The sequence below is a fragment of the Dermacentor andersoni genome, chromosome 10 (assembly GCF_023375885.2).
Source record: "Dermacentor andersoni chromosome 10, qqDerAnde1_hic_scaffold, whole genome shotgun sequence".
In the NCBI taxonomy this organism is placed as follows: Eukaryota; Metazoa; Arthropoda; class Arachnida; order Ixodida; family Ixodidae; genus Dermacentor; species Dermacentor andersoni.
Genome location: NC_092823.1, coordinates 114608468 through 114632645, shown reverse-complemented (window position 1 = coordinate 114632645; position 24178 = coordinate 114608468). Strand labels below are relative to the sequence as shown.

The 24178-nt window shown below is 46.3% G+C and overlaps 1 protein-coding gene and 1 long non-coding RNA gene across 5 annotated transcripts in view; one reads left to right on the top strand and one right to left on the bottom strand.

Annotated features, from left to right (window-relative positions):
* Positions 1 to 17409, bottom strand: part of LOC129387957 (uncharacterized) — a 22703-nt gene extending 5294 nt beyond the window's left edge. The window contains exons 1-2 of the long non-coding RNA XR_008615099.2: positions 17262 to 17409; positions 15023 to 15511 (exon numbers count right to left, since the gene is read on the bottom strand). This is a non-coding gene — a long non-coding RNA (uncharacterized lncRNA). The remainder of the gene's footprint in view (positions 1 to 15022; positions 15512 to 17261) is intronic.
* Positions 15819 to 24178, top strand: LOC126546136 (uncharacterized). 4 transcript variants are annotated; one of them, XM_055077832.2, is made up of 4 exons: positions 15819 to 16059; positions 18693 to 18876; positions 22718 to 22865; positions 24010 to 24178. In XM_055077832.2, exons 1-4 carry the CDS (start codon positions 15978 to 15980, stop codon positions 24097 to 24099), a joined length of 504 nt encoding a protein of 167 aa, XP_054933807.1. In that variant the 5' UTR covers positions 15819 to 15977; the 3' UTR covers positions 24100 to 24178. The 4 variants fall into 4 exon arrangements, 2 of the variants coding, with proteins under 2 accessions (XP_054933807.1, XP_050050206.1); XM_050194249.3 differs by having other exon boundaries at positions 15826 to 16226; XR_011890647.1 differs by lacking the exon at positions 22718 to 22865 and having other exon boundaries at positions 15819 to 16226.

The window sequence follows — 24178 nt, the reverse complement described above, 5'->3', positions numbered from 1 at the left end:
CAATTTGAATTTAACTGTAGCGTTCTTGGCTGGAACGACGAATGCGGCAGTTGAGCTGGTAGGTGAGGTGGAACTATCGGTATATATATGTATGCTGTCATGATACGTCTGGTGCAGTAATATGAGCGTAAGTTGCTTCAGAGCCGGCGACGGATGATTGGACTTTTTTGTAATTCCAGGAATAGCAAAATTCACTTGAGGCTGTCGCAGGCACCACAGGGGAGAGGAAGGCTTCGCCGCCGGTGTAAATGGTGCCGATATGTGCTCATGATGAGCGCTAATAACTCGTGAAAAGGTCGCTTGAGGTCTCTCGGCTGGTAGGGAGGCCAAATGATGGTCGGGGATTCTTGACAGATGGCGAATGTGCGCTCTGAGAGAGTCGACAGCTACATGTGTCTGGATTGTATGGTCTCCTGCGATGGCGATTGTCGCTGCTGTTGAGGTGCACCTAGGCAGCCCTAAACACGTGCGTAGGGATTGACCTTGTATGCTCTCCAAGGCGCGAAAGTTCGTCTTGCATGCATTTGACAATACTGGTAGGCTGTAACGAAGGAGTCCGAGAAACAAAGCCCTGTACAGCTGCAACATAGAATGGACTGGTGTACCCCAGTTTTTCCCGCATAGAAATTGGAAGACCTGAGCAATGGCGACTAGCTTCTTCAGATAGACTCAGTGAGGGCTCCACGAGAGGTTGCGGTCAATGATGACGCCCAGAAAGCGATGCGTCTTAACATAGAGTACAGCTTGACCATTGATGGTAACTGGATACGATGACATTTGTTTCCGCGTAAAACCAAGTAATGCGCACGTTTCAGTAGACACACTGAGGCCTTGCTCTCGGAGATAAGAAGCCGTCATGGTTGCCGCCCGCTGAAGCCTGGTTCTTAGCTGAGGGCGAGTCACCGCAGAGGCCCAGATGCAAATGTCGTCGGCGTATATTGAGACATGTACTGTCTGCGGTAGGTAATCCGCTAGTCCTACCAGGACGAGGTTGAACAAAATAGGGCTCAACACTCCACCCTGCGGCACACCACGGCAGATGGAATGGTCTGAAGTTGGGCCGTCTTCGGTCTGTAAGAAAAAACGCCTCTCAATCAAATAGTCCCGAATCCATTGATACATCCGGTCACCAACTCCAACAGCCTCAAGTGAGTTTAGTATGGCCTCATGGGTGACGTTGTCGTATGCTCCTTTTATATCCAGAAAAAGTGCCGCAGATAGGCGCTTGAGGCTTTTTTGATTTTGGACCCATGTTACGATGTCAATGACGTTGTCGATGGACGTGCGACCTCGACGAAAACCTGTCATGGCGTCCGGATAGATGTTGAATCGTTCTAGGTACCATTCCAATCGAGCAAGAATCATTCTTTCCATCACTTTGCCGACGCAGCTCGAAAGCGCAATCGGACGATATGATGAGATCTCAAGCGGAGACTTTCCAGGTTTCAGAATGGGGATCAAGCGGCTCGATTTTCATTGTTTAGGAACGGCGCCGTTCTGCCAAGATTCATTGTAGTAGTTGAGCAGCTCATCACGTGCGTCATGTCCAAGGTGGCATAGGGCAGCATACGTGATGCCATCAGGTCCTGGTGACGAAGAACGCCGGCAGGTCGCCAACGCAGCATCGAGCTCTTCGAGTGAAAATAGCACGTTCATTTCTGGTACACGTGCCTCAGGGATGTCATTCAATGCTGCGTCAGTAATGATGGCCACGGACCCAGCAAACCGTGCACAGAACTCTTCAGCCACTTGAAGTTCCGAGCGGAGTTGGTAGAAGGCCAGAGCAGCGAAGGGCTTCCTTTGATGCGGAGATGAGCGAAGACCCCTAACCGTTCTCCATATGTGCGAGAGCGATTTGCGGGGATCAAGCGACTGACAGAATGCTTTCCATCTCTTATCTTCCAATTTATCCATGCGACGCTGGACTTTCTTTTGTATGCGTCGTGAAGCCCTCAGATCCAAGACGGACTTCGTGCGCCGATACCTCCTCTCCGCTTGTCGGCGTGCTGCACGCAGCCTCGCCAGTTCCATGTCCAAGTCTGTTCGCCTTGTTGACCTTTGAAGCGAGCAGATGGATGTTTTCAATGCCTCTGCGATTGCTTCTTCGATAGTGTGTGAGAGGCCTTCCCGACATGTGTCATCCATATCCTTCTGAAATTTTGACCAATCAACTGTACGCAAGGCAGTAGAGGAGCGTTGCTCAACTCCTCTAATCTTTATGTATGTTGGAATATGGTCGCTTCCATGTGTTTCTATGTCTGTAAACCATTGGACGCTCGAGGCAAAGCGCCGTGACACCAAAGTTAAATCCAAGCAGCTACTGTAGGTCGTGCCTCGCAGAAATGTAGGGCTGCCGTCATTCACGCAGCACAAATCATGGTCGGCAGCAAAGGAGGCAAGGCTCCTGCCTTCGGAGTCAATTTTAGCGCTTCCCCATAGCTGGTGATGCGCGTTGAAATCACCTGTGATAACCCAGGGGCCATTGTTCATTAGTAATATTTTCTTGAGTCGTTCGCCGTCAAAGTGACCCGCTGGGGATATGTAGGCTCCAATTTGCGTAAATGACACATTCTTCTTTTGGACATTTACGCAGACATATTGGTTGTCGTCATGAGGCTCTATCGCATTAGCGACATATGTTAAGTCCGTGCGGATGTAGATGATCACTTTCGTGCTCGCACCGCATGTGGACGAGACGAAAGATTCATAACCGGACAGTCTGAGTGGAGTTGATGTATTTGGTTCGCAAATGACCAGTATGGGGAAGCGATGTGTGAAAATGAATTGGCGAAAGTCTGATATACGGGTCCTTAGACCCCTGGCATTCCATTGAAAGATCGACGCACTTTTAAGTTCAGTGCGGAAGGGGACTATTGATCGAGCCATGATGCTTAAACGATGCTAGCAAGCACTGGATTTAGTGCATCCAGTATTTGCAGAGCGCTTCGAGCTGTTGGTGTTTGCAGCTTGTTCAGTATAATGCGCATTGTATTAATTAGCGATTGCAGCATATCAGCCACCTGCCTGTCGTGGTCGCACAAATCACCGACAGTAGACGTCGGGGGTTGTCCAGCGAAAGCTTGCTGTGTGTCTGTTGGTGAATGTCGTCGTTTCGGTAGAGCCGGCCAAGATTCGGCAGATGTGGTCTTCTCAGTGGACTTGCTCTTCGCGGTCCTGTCCACATTGTCTGGCCTGGGCGGTGGAGGAGGAGGTGGTGTTGTAGGAAGTGGCATGCGCCTTCCTTGAGGAGCCTTCCTTGAGGAGCGCCGGCGACGTGAACGTCGCTTCCTGATTTTTTCGGCGGCTTCGCGATGAGATGAATGATCTCTCACCATCTCTTTCAAGATGGCCATTTCCTTCTTAATATGTGGGCATTTCTTCGATGAAGCTTCATGTGATCCTCCGCAGTTGGAACACTTCACTACAGTCGCGCCACATTTATCTGCAGCGTGGGGCTCTCCGCAGCGGGGGCATGCTGCCTGATTTTCGCAGACGCTGCTCACGTGTCCCAGTTTCATGCATTTGCGGCACTGAAGAGGTTTCGCAATGAAAGGCCGCACTGCATGTCTGAAGTGTCCCACCTTAACATGCGAGGGTATATATTTACCCTTGAATGCTATTTTCACGCAGCGTGAACTGCCTAGCCGCTTAACATCAACGATGACCTCATCATTGGCTGGCTTGATAAGAATCGGCAAGTCGTTATTAAGGATGGCAACGTCTACGTCGTAGATAACACCGGTGACTACGTCAGATCCCAGAGGGATGTAAGAGCGCACCTGAATGCCATCGAGGTCCGTTACGCTGCGTAGAGTGGTCAAAGCAGCCGCATGCTGGACATCAACCGCCAGAAGATTTTTTCGGGTGTTCACTCGAATGTCCGATATTTCGTTTGGCACCAGAGCTTCCAGTGACATCGACACAGATTGCCTGTTAAGTAGCCTCATGTTGACGTTGGGAAGCAGGGGCACAAATATGATGGTATTGGCGTCCGGCCTCTGCGGCTGTCTGACTGTTTGCGTGCTTGACGATGAGGACGTCCTGGTGTTCCTTCTCTTCGCTCTGCGGCTCTGCACAAGCTGGAAGTCGTCATCGGAAGTGTCCTCACTGCTGAGAGAGTAGACATGGGTGTCCTCGCTGTCGGTGTCGCTCTGTTGACCGATCCGCTTCCTGGAGGCGGCCGCCGCTGACGCCGCCGTCGCCGGCAGACGTGCGGGGTCGTCCACTTCCATTACGACCGAGCAGGGAGCGAGGACCAGCGGATGAACTTAGGTTTTCACAGAAATAAGGCGGAGCTAGAAAGAACAGCGCTGTATCAAAAGACACTTCGTCGTCGTCCCAAAAGTGAAGTGGAATTGGTGATGGGGGGGGGGGGGGGTAATCTGGAGTGCAAATACCAGATGATCTGTTCACAATAAGATAACGAGTGTTAATAAACGAAATCGAGGACGGCGTAGAATTAAGTGCTGAGACAACATGAGCCAATTTACCGACATTGGATGGAGTTAGCTCAGTTAAGATATTGGTAATTACTAATTCGGTATAGCTGGGAAATGCATACGTCGTGCAGTAGACGTGAAACAGAACGGTGATGATGATTGTGCTGTTTCTGTGTGATAAAGTTGTTGGTGGGAGCGCCGACGATGATAATTATATGTGCCACTGAGACAGGAGCCCAGTTCGTCTACAGTGCAGCACCAACACGTCTACTGTGCCTTGGCAGTATTATATTATATGCTGTATGGTTATCCGTCTAGAAATGTACAACGGAAGATTCTCGTATGATCTTTGAACACAAGATGATAAGAATTGTAAAATTGGGAGTTTTGTGCGCAAAGTACGACAAATATACAACGGGCCACTTGTACTTTGTAATGCATATTTGCCGTGTGGCTGCCACTTAAAGCCAGCAATCTTTTTAAGCACTCTCAGCCCTTTGCAAGTTCTTAAACTAAAAGCAGACCAAGCCAACAATTAGCGGCTGATCGGATGGGAAGTAACAGAACAAATATATATATATATATATATATATATATATATATATATATATATAGAGAGAGAGAGAGAGAGAGTCATATCATAAGAAGCCAACAAACACTGACATCAAGGATAACAAAGGGGAAATAACTTGTGCTTAATAAATGAAACAAAGAAACGATAAATGAATGGAAATGAAAGTTGGCGAAAAAACTTGCCGCTGGTGGGGAACGATCCCACAAAAATCGGGCCCCTCGGTTAACCCTCTTTCTTGTTTATATATATATTATTTACCTGCAAGGCAGAGAGATCGAATTGTGCTGGTGCGCTCTAATCTGATACTCTGCACTGGGGAAAAGGGAAAAGGGAGTGATGGTATTGGGAAGGATGATCACAAGGAGAAGTGGCGAGTCTTCTGCACATTAGGTAGTGCCCTACTGAAGCGACTAATCTAATTTTCTGTCATGCAGGAACCTGAACAGCCCTTTCTTTCTCTCCATCGCAGTTATATAGGGTGATTATTTTTAAGTTTTATGGTATTTTCATAAACCGCCGGCGGCAGGCAGCATAATTCTTGTCCTTGAGCTGGCTTATCCGAAGAGGTGGACATTGCTAGCACGACAAATGGAAACACATCTTCAACCGGTGAACGAAAAATGACTAATTCACTTCTTAGTTAATTAGTTAACGGCACTCAATGCAATTTTACGAATTGTAGCCGGTGAGCTTGCAAAACGCATCCATTTGCGAAGAATTTCCAGGATGACAACACTTCCGGGATATTACTTCCCAAAATGTATGATGAAATACGTCGACGTTCTAGTTGCCTTGATGTTCCAATGCATGAAATGGCGTTTGATGATGTTTACGTTTAGTTTGATGGAGCTTATGTGCACGCTGATGCCATTCTGGAATTCATTCCAAGTAGATACGCCTGACCAACTCAGCGGCTGTAATTCGTAAATTGCAATATCTGCCTGAAAGTAAGCAATTGTTAATTTAACTAGTAAACTTTTGTTAATTAGTTGAATACGTGTTCCCATTTTTTGTGCAAGTAATGTCCGCCTATCTGAACAATCCAGCTCAAGGACTAGAATTAGGTTATCTGCAACAGGCCATTCCAAAAAAATATCCTTATAAGTTAAAAAATGACTGCCCTGCAGAATCAGGCTACGGGCTGAGAACAGCGACCTCCGACAGTGGTTCGCTGTCTATGCTGGCAAGGAAATTTCCCAGCGTCCGTCTCTCTGTCATATGTGCTGCGCTAACGCATAATATGCGTTCCGTCGTTTCAGGCAGCTGATTGTGTTCACAGTCTGGGCTATTCGACTGGCTGATAACGTTTGCTTTGTGGCGGGTGAAGTGAACGCCCAGCCAAATCGTGCGTAGCAGTGCGCTTGGCTTCGTGTAAGCTTCAGGGACAAACGGAATTTCCAAGCACAGTGGAGAAAAAGGAAACTGTGAATTATCGCGATATAAGACAAAGAATTTCAAGCAAGGCGGTGAGATCGAATGACACCGGAGAAAATGGCTTAAACGCTGTTTATGACGCCTATAAAGAATCATTCTGGGCTGCTATCAAACAAAGCCGCGACGCATTTCTTGGTGCTCTGTAGACCACGTTTTTTATAGCCTCGTAGCGTGAGTGCCAGGCGCACCGCTACTCTCGACACCGGGTGCTACCTTGTTGCGAAGGCAGCGGGAGGCGGGAGAAAGTGGCTGCACTTTCGGGTGCGTGTTCGCGTGTTGTAGTGTTTTCAGACGTGTCCTTGATGCATCTGCTGAGGTCTTTGCTTTAGACGTGTCCTTACCGCATCTTCTGAGCTGGACTTACAAAGGTAACAGTTTTTTTTTGTCGCGAGCACCGCGGAAGTGTGGGTATCGCCTTCCCGCGATGACGGCCGGTGAGAAAAGCATAACAGTACTGTTTAAGGCAATCGAGCGATCCTTATTTTGGGTCTGCTCGTGTAAGTTTACGAGTGAAAAGCCCATGGTGGAAAATCCGTACCAAAAACTACGGATTTAATACGAAATAAAGGTAAGGGGATAGCTTTCTGGCGTGCGTGTCGACTTAGGAACTTGCGCAGCGGATGTTCCGTTATGGGGAATAAACGAGACTGCACAGAACCGGCCGGCTTTCGTGTCCCGTGTTTTTCACGCAGATAAATCTGCCGCATTCGAGAACTCGTGAGGGTGGAAAAGAGAAAGTAACATAGGACTAAAGTGTACGGAAACAGGCTTCGGCACGCTCCAGTGCCTCACTTGATATTTTCTTTATTTATTTGGACACTCCAGACGAATTTCAGTCGCAGCCATCGCCGTGATGTTGCGCCTAAAGTCCTATGGGAGACGGCGCGAAAAGTATCCGCCGTGGCCATGGTTTATTTAGTGCGGCCAGGCATGGTGCCGTGGAAGCGGCAGCAAAGGTGGAGCGCGCTAGCGTGTTCTATTCTCGGACTACATAAACGTGAGCCGTCTTGTTCGCCGGCTCTAGAGGTGATAGTGGGACCGCTATAGGGCGCCGCTCCTAGTGCGAAATTTGATTGAAATATGTTCAAATGGCGCGCGTGTAGAAAGAAGAGAGACTGCAAGCCTATATGTACAGGAATCGCAATTCGTAGCATCCGTTAAGGACTCCAAGTCCGTGTTGCGACGAAGGGCACAAATCGCACTTTGGTGGTCGTGTCTGTGAGTGTCTGAATACAAGGGCGCACCGTCTTGTCCGTGGAGGACGTCGTCTTGCGTTGCCCACGTCTGCGCGCTCTGCGCTGTGCAATTCGGCAAGCCGAGTTGAGGCGTATTGGCCGATGCTTGGCATATGCCTCAAGTTGAAGCCGTTGAGGGTAGCAACGCAGAAGACGGTGCCATCGAACGGCATGCAACGGTGGCAGTGGCGGACAACTGCGAGTGGTGCTGTGCCTTGATGCTCTTGCTGATTTATGCTGCCTCGCGATTTCAGGTGCGGGTACGGGTGGGCAGGGCGCCGTATTGTGACGACTAGCAAGACCTCGGTCTTGAGATGGCGTGGTCAGTGCGGCTTCTGCTCGTTTGGTACGCAATTTGCCATGCGTTTCGTCACAGTGGTGCGGAAAGCAGATGCTGTCGTTGTTGGTAGGTTCTAGGGTTCACGCAATCCGAGAGGGGTGTACCAGGCAGCACCGGCGGCGTACGTTGTGAGTAAGGCGCCGCCACAGTGATGGCATAGTATGAAATCATTGTCTGCCGCAGGTTCTCGTAGATGCCAGGGCGTGGTAGAAGTCGGAGCTCCGAAAGGAGACCGTACAGCAGCTCGCGACTAACGTGGACATAGCGGAAGTCTTGGTGACTAATGCTGCCAACGTAGAAGTGATGCTTGAGCTGAACGAACCAGATGCCAGAGCTGCTCCTGCAAAACTTCGGTAGGCCATGCTTCAGCGGAAGGTGTGATCACAGGATATCGGAAGGCTCGTCTGCTGTTGCTTGCGGTGAAATGTCGAATGCCGATAGCATCAGGGTTGCAGTGGTCACTGAAGGCATCGCCAAGGTTGGGCTTGTGCGTCGCCGGGAATGTGAGAGTGAAATTCGCGCCTAGTGGAGCCGGCGAGAGAGTCTCTGAATCTGCGATGAGTGACGTGCTGCCTAACGGAAAGCTTGCGGAAACGTCCGAGGAAGAAGAGCAGCGGGTCGTGGTGTAGCCCAAAGCGCTTGCGTTTGGTCAGTCATCGCGCAGCTGCCTTTGAGCTGGGGAGGAAGCTCGCGGACGAAGTAGAAGTTCGATGCTGGGCGCGTGCCGATGAACGGCAAGAGTGGACACAGGCGATGTGGGACGTCAAGACGTGGAATGAAGCGACGGTTCAAATGGCGAAAGCTGTTCTGAGTGCGCGCTCGAGGTGACGTAGTGAACAAGGACGACTGCCCGCAGAAGTCGTGGCCGAAGGATGACAGCCGGAGCCTGAAAGACTGTTTATACGAAAGTGGCTGTACAGCTGGATAAACCAGATGTCCGGCATGTCGATGTGGAATTCCAGAACACCCTTAACCGCGGGAAATATTCCGGACAACGTGATGCACCGTGACTTTCAGCTTCATAGTGTCGGTACATTGGCGCTAGCATGGCTAGTATCGGTCGTCCGGTGTTACCAATTGGTGGGAGGCGGTGCGATGAGGTAGCCGTCGTAGCGACGGATAATTTAAGCCACGGTGCCCTGGGATCTTTGGAGCGGCTGTTACCGCAGCTGCTCAGGTTGAGCATGCTAGTGTTTTCTATTCTTGCGCTACGTACACGTGAAGTGTCTTCTTCGCTGGCTCTTTAGGCGATAGTGACACCGCTACAGTCCAAGAGCGATGATTTCGTCGCCGCGCGCCATATGTTGCATGGGCACTGAAAGCTTGGGAGGGTGAGCCGACGGTGGTCGGTCAATCTCGCGCGTGCAAGGGAGGAAAGCGGGAAGGAAGCGTGCCGTTTTCCATCGCTCGGAAGGCACCGCAGGGGAGTTAGTGCGTTCTACTCCCGCGGCGACTGCACGGGCCCTATCTTGCACGTGATCTGCGATAGGGACAGAGTGAGCCGAGGGCTGATAGCTTCGTGTGCGCTGTGGTCTCGCCGCTTAGCGCTGAAGCGAGATGCAGCACGTAAGCCCATTTCGTTCGCTGATGCTGCCGTGCTTCCTCAGTTCTGCGTTTTGACAGCGAGTGTGCGTGGTCGTCGAGTATGATTCGTTCATGCTTGATTGCGTCTGCGCGACACCATGCTTGTTAATTTAGTTAGTAAGCGAATATTTACTAGTTTACACGACCGATAAAACTACTGTCCTTAATCCGTATAGCTGTCTACTAATTTGCTATCGCAATCGATGCTTCGCACTTCGGGCGAAACTGCGACTTTTTTCTTTCTTTGTGTGATTGCTTGAAGTGCTAGAATTGAACAATGCTCACACTCAACCACACGAGAAGCACGTTAAGGCGTTCGTAACAGAGCTGCTACGTGCCCCCTTCCGCGATGTCGTACATGGTTACGCAAATTATCGTGTGCTCTCTATTGACTGCCCGGCAGAAAATAATGAAACGTCTGTAACTGGTAGCACACGCGACATAATATATAACGCTTCGACCTTGTGTGCATTGTACTGCCGCGCTGAATGGATATGTTTCTGTATGCGTACATTTCCCGTGCGAAATAATGTTCATACTTTTGTCGAAGTCTTACGCAAGGACGTAGGAGCTAGAGCTTTCCCTGCGGCTGTGTGCAGCTCGCAAAACTAGAAAATAACTTTATTGTATACATATCAATCGTGGCAGCCTAAAATCACACGGCAATCGAGATTACAAAGCAGGGCAAAAATACAGCACATTGTGTTGCGCTAGCGCGTGGTATTATAAGAGTCTTTAAAAAATGAACCAGGTGTAGCGTACTAGATGCCGTCTAGTATTTTTTTATGTAGTGCGTCAAGCTCTAAAAACGTGTATAGTTATGCAGATCTCGCAGAAAGAAGCTAGGCAAACTGGAAGACGTTGCAAATGCAGTGAAGCAGACGAAACTCTATTAAAGTAGACGATGCCGCAGCGTGTTCTCGTTAAATTAAATCCGTGGTACATTTCTGTTGTCAGATATGTGATCGCATTAAAGAATACAGACCGCCATTCAGAGACAAGATCTCTGGAGCGCATTCGGAACCAGCCACCACAGGCAGCTGTTAACCGCAAACAGTTCTGTGGCACGCTGTTCACCGCGCCGTTTCCACAGTGGCCTCTCAACTATCATAACAAAAACGTGGTGGCCTCCAAGAGGTGGTGGAAATTCTGGTCTTTGGGCTTTGTTTCAAAGCAAGGGTTTCAAACAAAACAGAGGCTAACAGAGGAAGATGGCGACTTGAGGCAGTCAGCATTGGTAGAAGAAAAGTTTTCGTCTCCAGACTAAGGCATGTTTCCGTGTCAAGCTTCCAGTTCCAGAGACAAGTGTCCTTGTCGATATGCTGGCTCCAGAGACGTGCTGGCCTCAAAAATTGTGCTGCGTACCGTGTCATGCCATATGAAAGAACTGTAGGCGTGACGTGTATAATGAATGTCTTTTTGCGCACTGCTGCACGCAGTTCCTTATCTCATGAAAGAATTGTCGGACACTGTGCACCACGCGCTCGCATGGTTGAACTTGTCCGTCATCCAGATTGAAGGGGTCATCGACAAAGAGCTGGTAAAGGATGCAGCAGTGCACTAAAAAGTCCACATTCTCAGAAACTTTGGCTCCTACGCAGTGTTGGAAATCTATGTGAACACAATAACAGGAAAGTCCTTTCGTTGCTTAAACAGCCACTTGCCATGGTGAGAACAGGAAATAAGAAGAAAACAGGTCTGTTACCGCAACGTTATGGCCCAGCCAGCCCACCTTGTCCATTCCGTCTACCCATTACAATATCCCACTTTTATGTGCTATCAAATACGGCAACTTCGTTTCTTTGTTTAGTTCGTTTCTTGTAATAGTATATGGATGATCCGCCTTTATTCACCTTTGAAGGTTGTGATTAGGTAACAAAAACTGCGAACAGGCCTCGCATCAAGTCTTTTTCGACTACACAGGCTGCAGCATAGTGACATCGTTCCACCTGAAGAGACATACAGTTTGATTTAGTAAAGCTCGTTGGCGATTCGTGTAAGTAGGTGCTTTAGAAAAGCAGTTTCACTTGAACCAATTGAGCAGACGCCCAGTGTTGCTAGTTTAAACATTTTCTAGTATGATTCGCCATGAGTTGTCACTAAAACTAACAAACAAACTACTTCTCTCGACGAACGGTGTTACTATCCACATTATTGCAATGCAGCTGCTTGCACTTTCGAAAGTACCTGGCTGTCATTCCTGTTGAAACGTTTATTCGAAACGTAGGCTTTCAGCTCGAATATTAGGTGTTGAAAAAAGGTAACAATTAAAAAATTATACTGTCAACTATACACCTACCACTTTTCCCAACTACAGAAAACCACAAAGTGCTGGGTTAAAGGATATTAGAGGTTGGATTGCGCAACATTTTGACGAGACACAAAGAAGAGAGACACAGAATAAGCGCTCTGCGGTGTGTGTTTCTCTTCTGTGTGTCTCGTCAAATTGTTGCGCAATCCAACCTCTAATATGCTGTGCCAACACGCCCAGTCTTCAACCTTGGGATAAAGGAACTTTTTTCCTTCAAGCAATGGAGTAAATAGAAACTGCTGGCTGTGAAGCTTGCACTCTAAACCCAATCGCTTGCAACATCAGTCAGCGCGGGCCCATGTAACTTTCCTCTCATTTCGCAATATTCACTTGAGATATTCCACAGTTTGCATTGCGGAATATCGTGTTTGAAAGCTTCCGATCCCATACTTGGTTCTGTGTTTAGAAGCTTTGCACAGTTATTATACTTAAGGTGATTTGCGTAGGAAATCACCTTAAGGCTTCACTATGTTCGGGATAATAATTTTCAAAAGTTTGACAAACTGAATTGGCTTTGAAGTTACTTTTGTGCTTCATACATAAAACAGCGTTTTCTTTCAAAAAATTAAGTGGAGCAACATCGCATTTTTACCGCAACTTTGACGGTGCGTATATTGAAACTGGTGCCATCCTCAGAATTCGTTCCAAGCGGATGTCTTGCAAGCTCACTAATTACAATACGTAGATTGACATAGGTGCCGTAAATTAAATAATTAATAATTTAATTATTGTATTTATATATAAATATTCTGGTCAGCATTTTTATTTCTCGTAGAAGTAATGGCCCCCTCACTGAGTAACTTTGCTCAAGGTTTAGAATTGTGATGATCTGCCACAGGCAACGTTTAATAATTTCGTGCACCTAAAATACACTCTCTCTATAGGCAGGTTGCGCACGTAGTTCCCGCGCCTACTAGGGCGCCCCTCGCGGCGGCGAGCGCGGAACCGGCAGGATACGACCGGCTCGCTTGCGTTCGGAGAGCCTGTATGTGCACTGTTTCGCGCGTAGCTGTTGCCTTTTCTGAGCAATGCCGAAGTGCAACCCGAGCTGTTGAGTAGTGGGCTGCAACAGCACGTACACCAACTCACGAGGAACAAAGTTTTACAGGTTTCCAAGCCGACCACAAGAACCAGAACGGCGTCAACACTGGATAGCGCTCGTCCGACGGCATAAGCTGTTTTATGTTCCGGCGTTATGCCAAGTGCGTTATAACGCTGAATTCTTTGCTTTTACAGCAATGATGGCAGCAACGGGCACCTGCAGTCAGTGGCATAGCTAGGTCGTCTGGCACCCGGGGTCCATCGGTCTTCTGTCCCCCCCCCCCCTCCCACGGGTTTATTCGAGGAAGGCGAGGATATCAACAATTTCCGCGTGTCTCCAGACGTATATGACACCCCCTCCCCCCCACTGGCCCCTTGCACCCGGAGCCCACGCCCCCCCCCCCCCCCCTGCTACGTCACTGCCTGCAGTGCGTACCGGGATATGCAGCAAACAAAGTAGTTTGTTCCCACACTATACCGCAGTAAAGCTGTGGAACTCTTTCCCAATCCTCTCCCATTCAAACAGCGCTAGGGCTTGCTGAGAGATTTAAGGAGGGGTTGCAGCCGGTTGAGCTGGCATACACCCTTCTGCGCCCAGCATATCAACGAAGGGGCAGATGAGATCACCAAAATTTTTGACAACGTGGTTTATTGGAACCTCCTTTGCACGCACTGAAAAATCGCAACATAAAAGTATCGCACTTCCAGTAACTTGGGCGAAAATATTTTCCCAGCGTAGTCTAACAACTGGTAAGTTCATCCCCTTTTTTTGTGTTTGGGGAGAGCAACGTTAGAATACCTCTGGTAGGTCTTACGAGTCGTTCGTACGCCCCACGTTCTTGGATGAGATGTTTTGGATTCGTTTTTGCCGTCCTGTATGTACAGGGAAACTACCGCGGCGTCCTTGCACTTCCCTGCGATACCAGCACGGCAATCGCAGCTCCCCGCTAGGATTTGTCTGCTGTCGCCGATCTTCAAGAATCAATGTCGCCTATAATTTCATGCGTCAACACCATAGATAACGAAGTAACTTAAGCTGAGCTTCACGCATCTCGCTGGTGCATTATTTTTCGTTTGCGGAATAAACCTAGCAGTCACTTCCGATCAGTGCGATTTCAGCACTTCGCTCACGCCGTAGACGTGCCCCACTTCAAATAGACGACTTCCTTTCTCTAAATTCTTTTCCCTAAAAAAGCTATGAAGATCTTGTAATTCCCGAAACCCGGTTAAAATTAATATCGGCACGCTGTTTCGCGCCATCGCTGCCGTTTGACAGGACGCCAAACACGCAGCGCGGGCTGCTGACGCCGTGAGTAATCCTACCACATTCGCGCAACTATTCGTCAGATGGCGCTAGGGGTCGGAAAGACAGGGCGCCGCCTAGCACTTGCAACGTGCCCATATATCTGTGTTACTGCCAACATTCCTGTGTACATTAGGGAAAAAAAGTTCACCAAGTGTTTAGCAATGCATTTTTCTGAGAAATACAGAGTGAAAGAATGTATTTTAGAAATGCGCACGTTCTGCGTCCTCATTAGCTCCCATTATGTGGTAGCAATAGGACCCCAGATGTGTAGTTAAAATGCAATTAGTACCTTTTAAAACGTTTCGTCGCGTTAGCATTTTCTCTGCCCACGATGACGCAGCACTGCTGCAATATTTTTTCCTTTCTGCCAGTTATAGCGCGCATGAGTATTTTGCACACATTTCCCCTTTTTGTCACATTCATTGACGGGGCACCATGACTCGAGTCATCGTATAATTTTATTCGAAGATGCTGCAGAATATGTTGAAAGAAAGGAAATATGGTACGAAGATACTTGTGTCATTTGATTTCCTTAACTAGCCTAGCTACCTGATATATTTGTTTCAAAATCTTGTAAAGATTTCTAGAACCACTTTTCTGTGAATGGATTTTTGTATCCAAAAGGTTTTGCTTTGTATGCATGATTTACCATCACATGCGCGTAATTCCCCGATGTTCCATGCTTGGTCTCAGCGCGCTATTCATTTTTCTTATTCTCCCTTCCCTTCATGAATTTTTCAGTGAAGAAATGCTTGTACCTTTTCGTATATGTATAACTGCTCTCCCAAGCTGCAGTTATGGAGGTCGCAGCCTTGTCCAGCTGCCTAATTAAGCAGCTTCCACGCAGTTGTAGCTTCCTTTGTAATAAAAGAAAATAAACATTATTTGATCGATTTGATTTCATGGATTTTCTATTGCGTATTCGTATATTTACAAATATTTAAATTTGACTCTGTCTACAAAAAGCAATGTCACATTTTATATTCATAAAATTATTCCAATCACCAGTCTGGATAATATGTAGCCGTCAGTTATTGTTTGAAGGCATAACGAGGAGCGAAAAATTACTACTTCCTTGATAACGGAACACGTTGTGTCGAACGCTTCGTCAAACACAGTAGTGCCTTCAGTAAAGTGGTCATCTGTAGCAACACTCAGCCGTCTTACTTCAACTGGAGCAACATCGGGTAAGCAGAGGGATCAGTTCACCAGTAGCTCAGTTCCAGTGTCCTTGTTCTTGTCGATTACTGCACATAATTGGGAAAAAGTATTTACGCACACAAATGCAGACACCGTGATCTCAGCGGTTACCAAGTATCGAACAAGTACGCGGCCTTTTTCACGCGTGGTAAAGTCAGGAGTTTTCAGTACACTGCAATAATAAAATAAAAGAACGTCTTAAAACCATGGAACTAACGAATTTCACCTTAGCCTGATTGTGTATTTGCAGATGTGCGCAGTCAAGGATGTTTTAGCCATTGTTCTTGGTTAACAAAAGAGTAAACAACAATTTCGTGAAAGCACAAAATTAAAATCAACAGGTGCTGAGGCTAGGATACGTAAACATCGTAGTGCCTGTCGAAAATGCTATAGAGGCAAATGTGTCGTTAAACCTTGAAGTCTATCTGACCGAACTCCTTTCCATGCAGAAGTACCATCTACAGTGTGCACATTTGTGCAGCAACAGAAAGCAGCGGAAGTGACGCACTGTCGATGCCTCAAAAGAAGCGCTGGCAGCTTGCCCAACGAGGCAATCCGGTCTTCAAACCTGCTACACTCTCGCGGGCTCTTCAAAGTGCGCAAGAGCGGTGCTTTAAGATAGGCGAAGGCAGCAGTGTCGAAGGACACAAAGAACTCGTATGTCCTGGTTGACGAACAGTATGCTCAAAATTGCTTGCTTCTTGGCCGTCCTACATTTGGTGGCCTGCTGGATGCAGACTCCTAATGTAACGAAGTGTTCGCGTAAGTCTGTCGTGAATTTCAAGCCTTTATTTCTTGCCTTATTCCGTATTTGTGTTTCATATCTGTCTCGTAAATAGAATTGGTAAACGAATGTCACTATCTTTCCCTTCCCTATCGGAAATATTACAATTCACAGTATTTTCTTATATGAGTAAACGTAGACATAGAACATATTTGCGCAACATAGTTCTCACAGGATGCAATTGATGCTTACTTCCTTTTGTTGCCAGTTCTTGTCTATCAATATATCCGTTTCTCTGTGCATTTTAAGAAAAACATATTTATCGCTTTCCCTATGACAATGACCGATGAGCGTTCGCACACTTATTTTCATTCTAGTCGTGTTGAACCATAACAAGTGCCAACGAAAGTTATTCTAAAATCCAGAATTTATTATTTGCGTGTCTTACTTTCAAATGCGCAGGAAGTTTGTTCTGGTATTGAAATGGGGGCCAGACATCTGCAAGTCTAATCGTTTGTGCTAGTGGAGCTTGCCTTGTCTTCACTGTTTTGTGAAGCGATAACCTACTTTTTTTGCCACCGAGTGGTTCGCCAGTTTCTCAGACCACTTTCTCGTGTCGCACTTAGCTGAGATTTCAGTGATCATTAGACGCAGAAAAAGTGATTTGCTTTGCCGAAACACAAATATTACTCGATGACAAAAAGTGTGTACGAGTCAGCAGTTCGAGTACTCTGTAGGCGGGTCTTCCAATATCAGTATCTGCTCACTTTTCTCGAAGAATAATGGTGGGTCGCCATTGCTAATACTGCATTCATAATCAACATTTATGATATGCAAACTTCCCTAAGCGGGCTTTCCTACACATCCAGCATGCCCTAACCAATATGGCCACGTTCCCACTAGCAGCATTGTGAGACGTGAGAAACTTCGTTTCGAAACTTCGGACAGTGCAGAAACGCGAGGCATGAAGGAATTACGTCACCAGAACCCATGTTCACCAGACCTTAACTACGATTCTAGCCATGAGGTACGCCATTTCGGTTCGGTTACACGAAGTGTGAGGAGAAACGCACTTGCAGGTTCTTGCATATATTCCATTTGCCTCTTCTCGCGAACAGCTCATTTGTGCAGGCCTTCTTCGTGAACACATGCCTTCATATTGAGAACGCCACAATCATTTTCTGTAAAGTGTGCCTTTGTTATGTGCGGCACGCTTCAATTGTAAGAAAGCATATAAAAGCGCCGCTTTATGTATTTGTGAATGTGCCTCGACGCCTTTGCTGAAAGCTGTCGTTTGTGTTCCTTTTCAATGCTAAATTTCATTATTGTGATGCTTTTTGCAGAAATGAGGGAAAGGAAGCGGTACGGTTGGCACCGAAATTATTTTTTTTTTTACTGCCGACTTAGTTTAAATGGATATCTATAGGGATTATTTTTGCTAATAACCTTTACTTTTACGTGTCTTATATTGTGGTGTCCTCTCTCATCTATATGTAGATTGATTTGACAAATAACGATGCCGTAACCCGCCGTGGTTGCTCAGTTGCTATGGTGTTGGGCTACTGAGCACGAGGTCGCGGGATCGAACCCCGGTCACGGCGGCCTCATTTCGATGGGTGCGAAAACACCCGTGTACTTAATTTAGGTGCACGGTCAAGAACCCCAGGTGGTCCAAATTTCCGGAGTCCTCCACTACGGCGTGCCTCATAATCAGAAAGTGGTTGTGGCACGTAAACCCCATGTGTTTTTTCTTTTCTTTTTAACGATGCCGTACCAGACCAACCAGATACCCGGGTCTGCTCCCACCCATTGTACCCTTGTCTCGCTATTGTTCGTTTCGAGGCTCCAACGTCGGTAATTCTAGGCACATCGTGCTCTCGTTTCTTAGGATTGGCACAATTAAGCTGACATGACTTGATTAGGGGTCGAATTCAATTTCGCAATTTCAACACGTCAGCTAGCGTGAATAGATACTTATCTAGAGATATTCTAAATTGGACTACGTGAAAATTCGCATTTGAACCCGCATGGCTCGTTCGCATGCGCCTACACAAAGAAAAGAATAAATAGAAAGCTTCACCTTAAAAACAGCCAATGAGAATGGACAGGACAAATCGCCTTACTCGAGAGCCTCCCTGCCTGGTGAAGCCATTGTGGCACATATAAGACAAACACAAAGAACAGAAGACAGGTCACCGTGGATGCTGCAATACGTCAGTGACACGTGTATCTGTCTATTACGAAGTGTGACCTATTGTTTGTTCTATTTCTATTACATGTTAAACCCGTACGCATGCGCAATTATCTAGACGTTTCTTTTTAAATTTTAGTCGAGGGAAATGTATTCTTTGAGCGTAGTGCCCGTGGTGTCTGGTCTTTTTTTTTCTATTTGTTTTACTCACGCCACCGTGGCTTTATGAAGTACCAACGAACTTGACCAAGAACAACATATTTTGATCCCTCTGTCGTTTCTTATGTTTCCTCTCATTCTCTTTGCCTCGTAGGGAGCGACTTTTTATTTATCCAGATTAGTGGCGTCACCATCGGAAACGCAAAAGTTGGACTCGAGATGACCGTGGACGCGCACGTCCGAGTTCTTAAACCCATCGGCTCGTACCCTGTGTTGGAAGTCTACGTGAACACTGCCAGTGGAGAGCGACTGCGCTGCTTTCACCGCTATCTGCCCGAGTAAGAGCATACAACTTCAAGACAGCGTATAATTCGTATGCCAAAACGTTACGGCTTGCTCGTTGAGGTTGGCCCGTATGGCCTACGCGTTGAAGAACTGGACGCTTACATTGCGTATTATAGACTGCACACCCACGCACACGTAGCACATTTCTGGTGGTAGCGCATGGAGGGCCCGCTCTCGTTCCGACCTCTTTTGCATACGGATGTCCAAGCAGCTAACTTTCGGAATCGAATCGATTGCGAATATTAGAGTAAGCGACCAGCGAACATCGAATCGAATCTCCTTAACTTTCTATAATAACATTCCATATTAGTGTGCTGGCAGTCCATTTGTGCAAAAAAGTATGAGGGTTATTCAAATTATCTTACACGTACGTGCACTAAACTCGCAAATACAAGTCAAGATAACTAAGAAACTTAAGAAATAGATACAGCTTTCAGTTATCTGGGGCACCATGGCAATGACTGTGTTGAAACACGAGATTAGCACGCCACCGGTTACGCGCACAGTGTTGTGTTCATTGGTGGTGAGGTGCGTGATGCCACAGGATGGCACAGTGTTTAAAGTGAGGCAAAAATTGGGAGACTCATAAATGGTATATAGAGACAAACTCCTATAGATGTTGTCTATATGCGAACTGTTCTTATTGAATGGTTGGAATTTATAAGCAGAATCACTGCACCGTCCGTGCACTCTGCAACTCCTGCCTCGGCGCGGGAATCGCAACTCTCCTGAAACCGAATCAATCGGAACAGTCCTTACTTCTGTGGTTCTCTCTCGTTCGGAACTGTCCGACAAGTGGTGCTGTCCCTCGTATGTTTTCAAGCAAAGAACACACTCCACGGCTTCGAACAAGGAATTTTCTAATCGGATACGAATCGTACAGGAAGAAGAAACCGATTCATATTAGAAATTTTGGTTATACCCATAGCCCTACCTTAGAAGGGCGTGTGGCGCTGAGAAAAGCTGCGGACCAGCGTAGCTGGTGGGCTGACTTGAGTGTACCCTTTGCGGGCACGTGTGGGTAGCCCATATACTTGCAGTGCAGTCATACGGAATTTTGCATTTTTGACAGCGTCGACAATTTCTAAATGAAACCTATTGTCTGCCAGTATACGGGCAGCTGTCGCGGGGCATGTCTTTCGTGATAAAGCACTCAAGCAAGTCGTAGCACGGCCGTAGATTGCCTTGGCTTACTCGTATCTTAGGGACGGGCGTGGTCCGTAGAGGTGGTACGTATTTAGCGGGTGCGAACGAGGAGAAAACTTGACAGCAACTAGAGAAGACAGACGACCGGCAATCACCTGTCTTCCCTCGTCCCCGTCAATTTTGTGCTTGTTCTCACGCTCTAAATAACTCGTATGTGCACATGTTTTTTCCGCCACTAAACATATCACTTTGTTTTCTCCCAGAACTTAATGAGTTATATCGTTGCTATACAAGCTCAGTATCCGTAACAAAGGCAGTCTAAAAAGGAATTCCAGGAATTATACGGCTTAAAAACCTGATAACTGGCTTGGGAATTGCTACACCACGAGCTGTGACAAGGCAACTGCTCGGTTTTCGGTAATCTGCATTATTAAAGCAACTCCTGCTGTGTCTTCATGTTGATTTACATCCAAATTCATGCGCAGAACTTTGAGAGATTTGGAAAGTGTTTTTCTGAAGTTTGTATTTAAGTAGTCATTTCTTGCATTACCGACAATAATCACAGGTAAGGCAAAATAACAAAAACAAAACAGAGCAAAGCACGCAGATGTTTTTCTTTTTATTGATGTTCGCAGCATATAATAAATGTTGTGGATGGCATGTGTTCTGCCTTGGTCGAGACTCTTTGTTCCAGCTGTTATCTTAAAGGATACTTATTATATATTTAATTCTTCGTATATATTTATGCAATGATGCTCGACTGTACATTGTCCGGCCTTCTTGTTGTTTGTTTGTGATGCATGAATGAAAATAAAGATTCCTGACGCCACGTAGTGTAAAGCCGCATAGATCTGCGGATGGAAGCCGTTAAGACGCGCTTTTTATGTGTTATATTTGGCAAAAATAAGACACAGGTTTGGACGATCTGTACCCAAACCTCAGAGTGTGTCGGTCACTTACGGCATTTGCCGTAAATTACGTATTCATGCACTACCAAGCACTGTAAGTGTGTTTTACAAACTGTGAAGAAATTAGCCGTCCCTCTTGGAAGAACTGCAACCGCCGCCTCGTTCAAACATAGTTAAAGTAGTTAAAGGGGGTAACAGTCTCTCTCATATTTTTGCAAAGGTAGGTGAGTGTGGATGACTTGCAGCGTTTGTAAAACAATTTTTTAACGTACTCGAAACAAGCAAAGGGCGTTATTTTCTGTTTTCCAGGGCCGAGAGAGCGCTACGTCGCCCCAATTTCAGATTTGATGAAAATGGGGCGCCCTAAGTGTAATAATGGGGTGTTGCAAATAATTACTAAACACTCAACTTTCTTGTTGTAATTTTAGGTATTTTGCGAACGCTCAGGGTGTCTCCGATAAAATAAACGAGTGACGTCATTTTCTTTTTCAACAGGCGTCACATTATGGGTAGTGTGCAGTTTGATGCGGGGGGTAATTAAGGCATTTGCAGAACATAATACAATGAAGCGTTCCGGAGCAGTATAAGCTTGTATTACGGAAGGCGGCGAACTTGACCAGGTGTCCAGAGAGAAGTGCAACTGCCATTAAGATAACCTTTAGTGAAAGTAGGAGAAACATGAGGGCTAATTTCAGTGATGTGGGATGATTAGGATGGTGTAACCTTAGAGTGAGCGGGTGGGGTACGGCGCGTGTACCACGGGAGAGTCGTTCGCGCGCAATGTTTTCAAGTGGGTGGTTCATTTACAGATAACTGAAATTATTCATGGACTTGCTCTAGAGAAACAGCTCCGCTGGACATTCGGTTGTGATTATGTTAGGTCAACACAGATGTAGTCTTTTTTTCTGCTGTGTGCTTGGAGCTATGTCATGAAGCATAATTTCCTCTAGTCTGCACTGAAAATAGTCAGGGAGGGAAATGTCTATTTGCTAGAGAAAATAATATAACACCTTCTTGAAAAATTGGAACGGAAGCTACCACTTAGCCACTAGTGGACTACGCTTGCCGTACTATTTTTTTTCTCAAGGATACAGAGTACGCAGCATGAAATAACAGTTGTCAATGACACTTGCAACGCCAACACACTGCTTACTATTTGAGGCAGTATGGATGCGTTATTATTTATCCGCTGAACCTTCACAGAGTTCATCTAAGCCAATATACACTTTGATTGGTAACATAGTCTTCAGACCTAACTTAGAGTGCTTGTTTCCAAGTGTCTGCTTTTCTTTCTTCTTTTGGTTTCAAGTATAGCAGATTTGGTCACTTTACGACTATTTGGGCCTTGCAGGAGGAGTAATTTTTTTATCTGGGTCTAGCCAGTCAGGCGAGACAACTGGGTTCCAAACGAAGTGCGGTACAATTGCGCCTTTTTGTTTGTTCACACTTTCGTCATCATGATCATCAATATCAACATCGGAATCATTTAAGCCCGAGAGCCTCTCCCAGCGATTTTCAACTGTCCCAAATTTCGTCAGCTGATTGCACCTAATATATACTCGCAATTTTCTTAACTTCATGACACTCCTTCTATAGTACTCGTCCTGTAACTCCAACAGACCAACGGTTATACCCCCAAAGCTATCACGTGGTCTGCCAAACTCCCTTTTCTTCCTGCTAATGTTAACTTAAATATCTGCTACTCATGCTTGCTCTCTAAGCTACGCCGCTCTTTTCCCGTGTCTTATGCACTTGAGTAATCCGCACCAACTCCCTGCAGCGAGCTTAGGCTTTGCCGCGGCCGCACTGTTCTGGAACGACTATTTACCGAAGAATGGAGAAACCGGTGTCCGCTAAGGTCAGGCCTATACAGCGGCCACATTGTATTCAAGCTTCCTCGCACCAATTCCACCGAGAAGTGCATAGGGGTACGTAAATTTCATTTTGTCTTATCGGTAAGTGTACTCAAACGTAGGAGCAGCTTTTGTTGAAGCTTCTCAATTGTAGTACTCAATACTACCGAAAGAAAATACACGTTACGTTTTACAACAGGCATTTCACTTCTAACAGCTTAATTGCCTCATTTTATTTAGCCTTCCTACGATAGTTTTTCGTTTTATTGTGTGTGTGTTACCGATCTTTTATTGGGTGAAAAAAGTTATCATTTAGCATTATGTATACTAAACACGCAAGTGATACATCATAGTGTTTTCGCAACGTTGTAGTGGCATTCATGTCAATGTGCTACATGCATGACGTACGATGTTGAATGTAGAGGCGACACTCATTAAGCTCAACTGAACACACAATAAACTCAATAAAATACAAACTTATGGGGTTGTATTTTATTCTGCCGCTCAGTCTGTCGTGTCATGTATATTCTCTGACATGCTGACGAAGGACACGGCAAGAACACGTAAGCAAACGAGTTGAATAGCGGAGGTGAGTTTTACATTTTCGCACACGACGACGTATTATGCAAAACGTTTCGGAAATCCGCTTCCGCAGTAAAAGATCCAGGTGGCCCTCTCGCCAGAGACTCGATACCTTGAGTTCAGACTGTTCTCTACGCGCGAACGCATTCACATTACCCCTTAGGTAAAACACATGGCTCAGTGTAACTCCTTCTACGTAAGCTTTCTGTCATGCGGTTAAAGCATAGGTTGTCACTTTGCTTTCGCTTTGAATTGTAGAGATTTTCGATCAATTACCTTATCAAGAATAAGGAGTTTATCGTTGGACTAGAGAGCTCGGCTATCTTAATATGCCGTGTTGGCAAGCTGGTTGGTTCATAGCATTAACAAGCGCACACATTAGGTGCGACAAGGGCGTAAACACAAGACAAGCACTAACCCGCAAACATAGTTTATGCGGAACAGACAGCATACGTAAAAGAAAAAAAAAATAGCGCACAAAAATCCCGCAACTACGTGGTCGTCTTGCGATGCATGCAAACAACCAAATCACATCATTATTTCGATGAGGTTTTGGTAATTATTTCGTAGCAACATATATACATTGTTATACTGCGGGTGTCCCTTTGACGCACATTTTATTTTCTTTCATTTTCAGGATGGTCATCTGGTTTTCACATTCAAGATACGAGACGAAGGCTATATTTTTGAGTGCGTGAAATTTCCCGTAGAAATCGAGCAAGACTGAGCGAGCAGTCAGCTCTTTGCAATGCTTCGCACTGGATTTCAATTTCAAACAAATAATAAAGACACGAGCGATACGCCAA

Coding starts and splice junctions, on each gene's coding strand:
- LOC126546136 (XM_050194249.3), top strand. CDS start 16,124: ATGTCCTGGTTGACGAACAGTATGCTCAAAATTGCTTGCTTCTTGGCC. Junction 18,877..22,717: donor TTTCACCGCTATCTGCCCGA/GTAAGAGCATAC, acceptor AACTCCCTGCAG/CGAGCTTAGGCTTTGCCGCG. Junction 22,866..24,009: donor CCACCGAGAAGTGCATAGGG/GTACGTAAATTT, acceptor TTTCATTTTCAG/GATGGTCATCTGGTTTTCAC.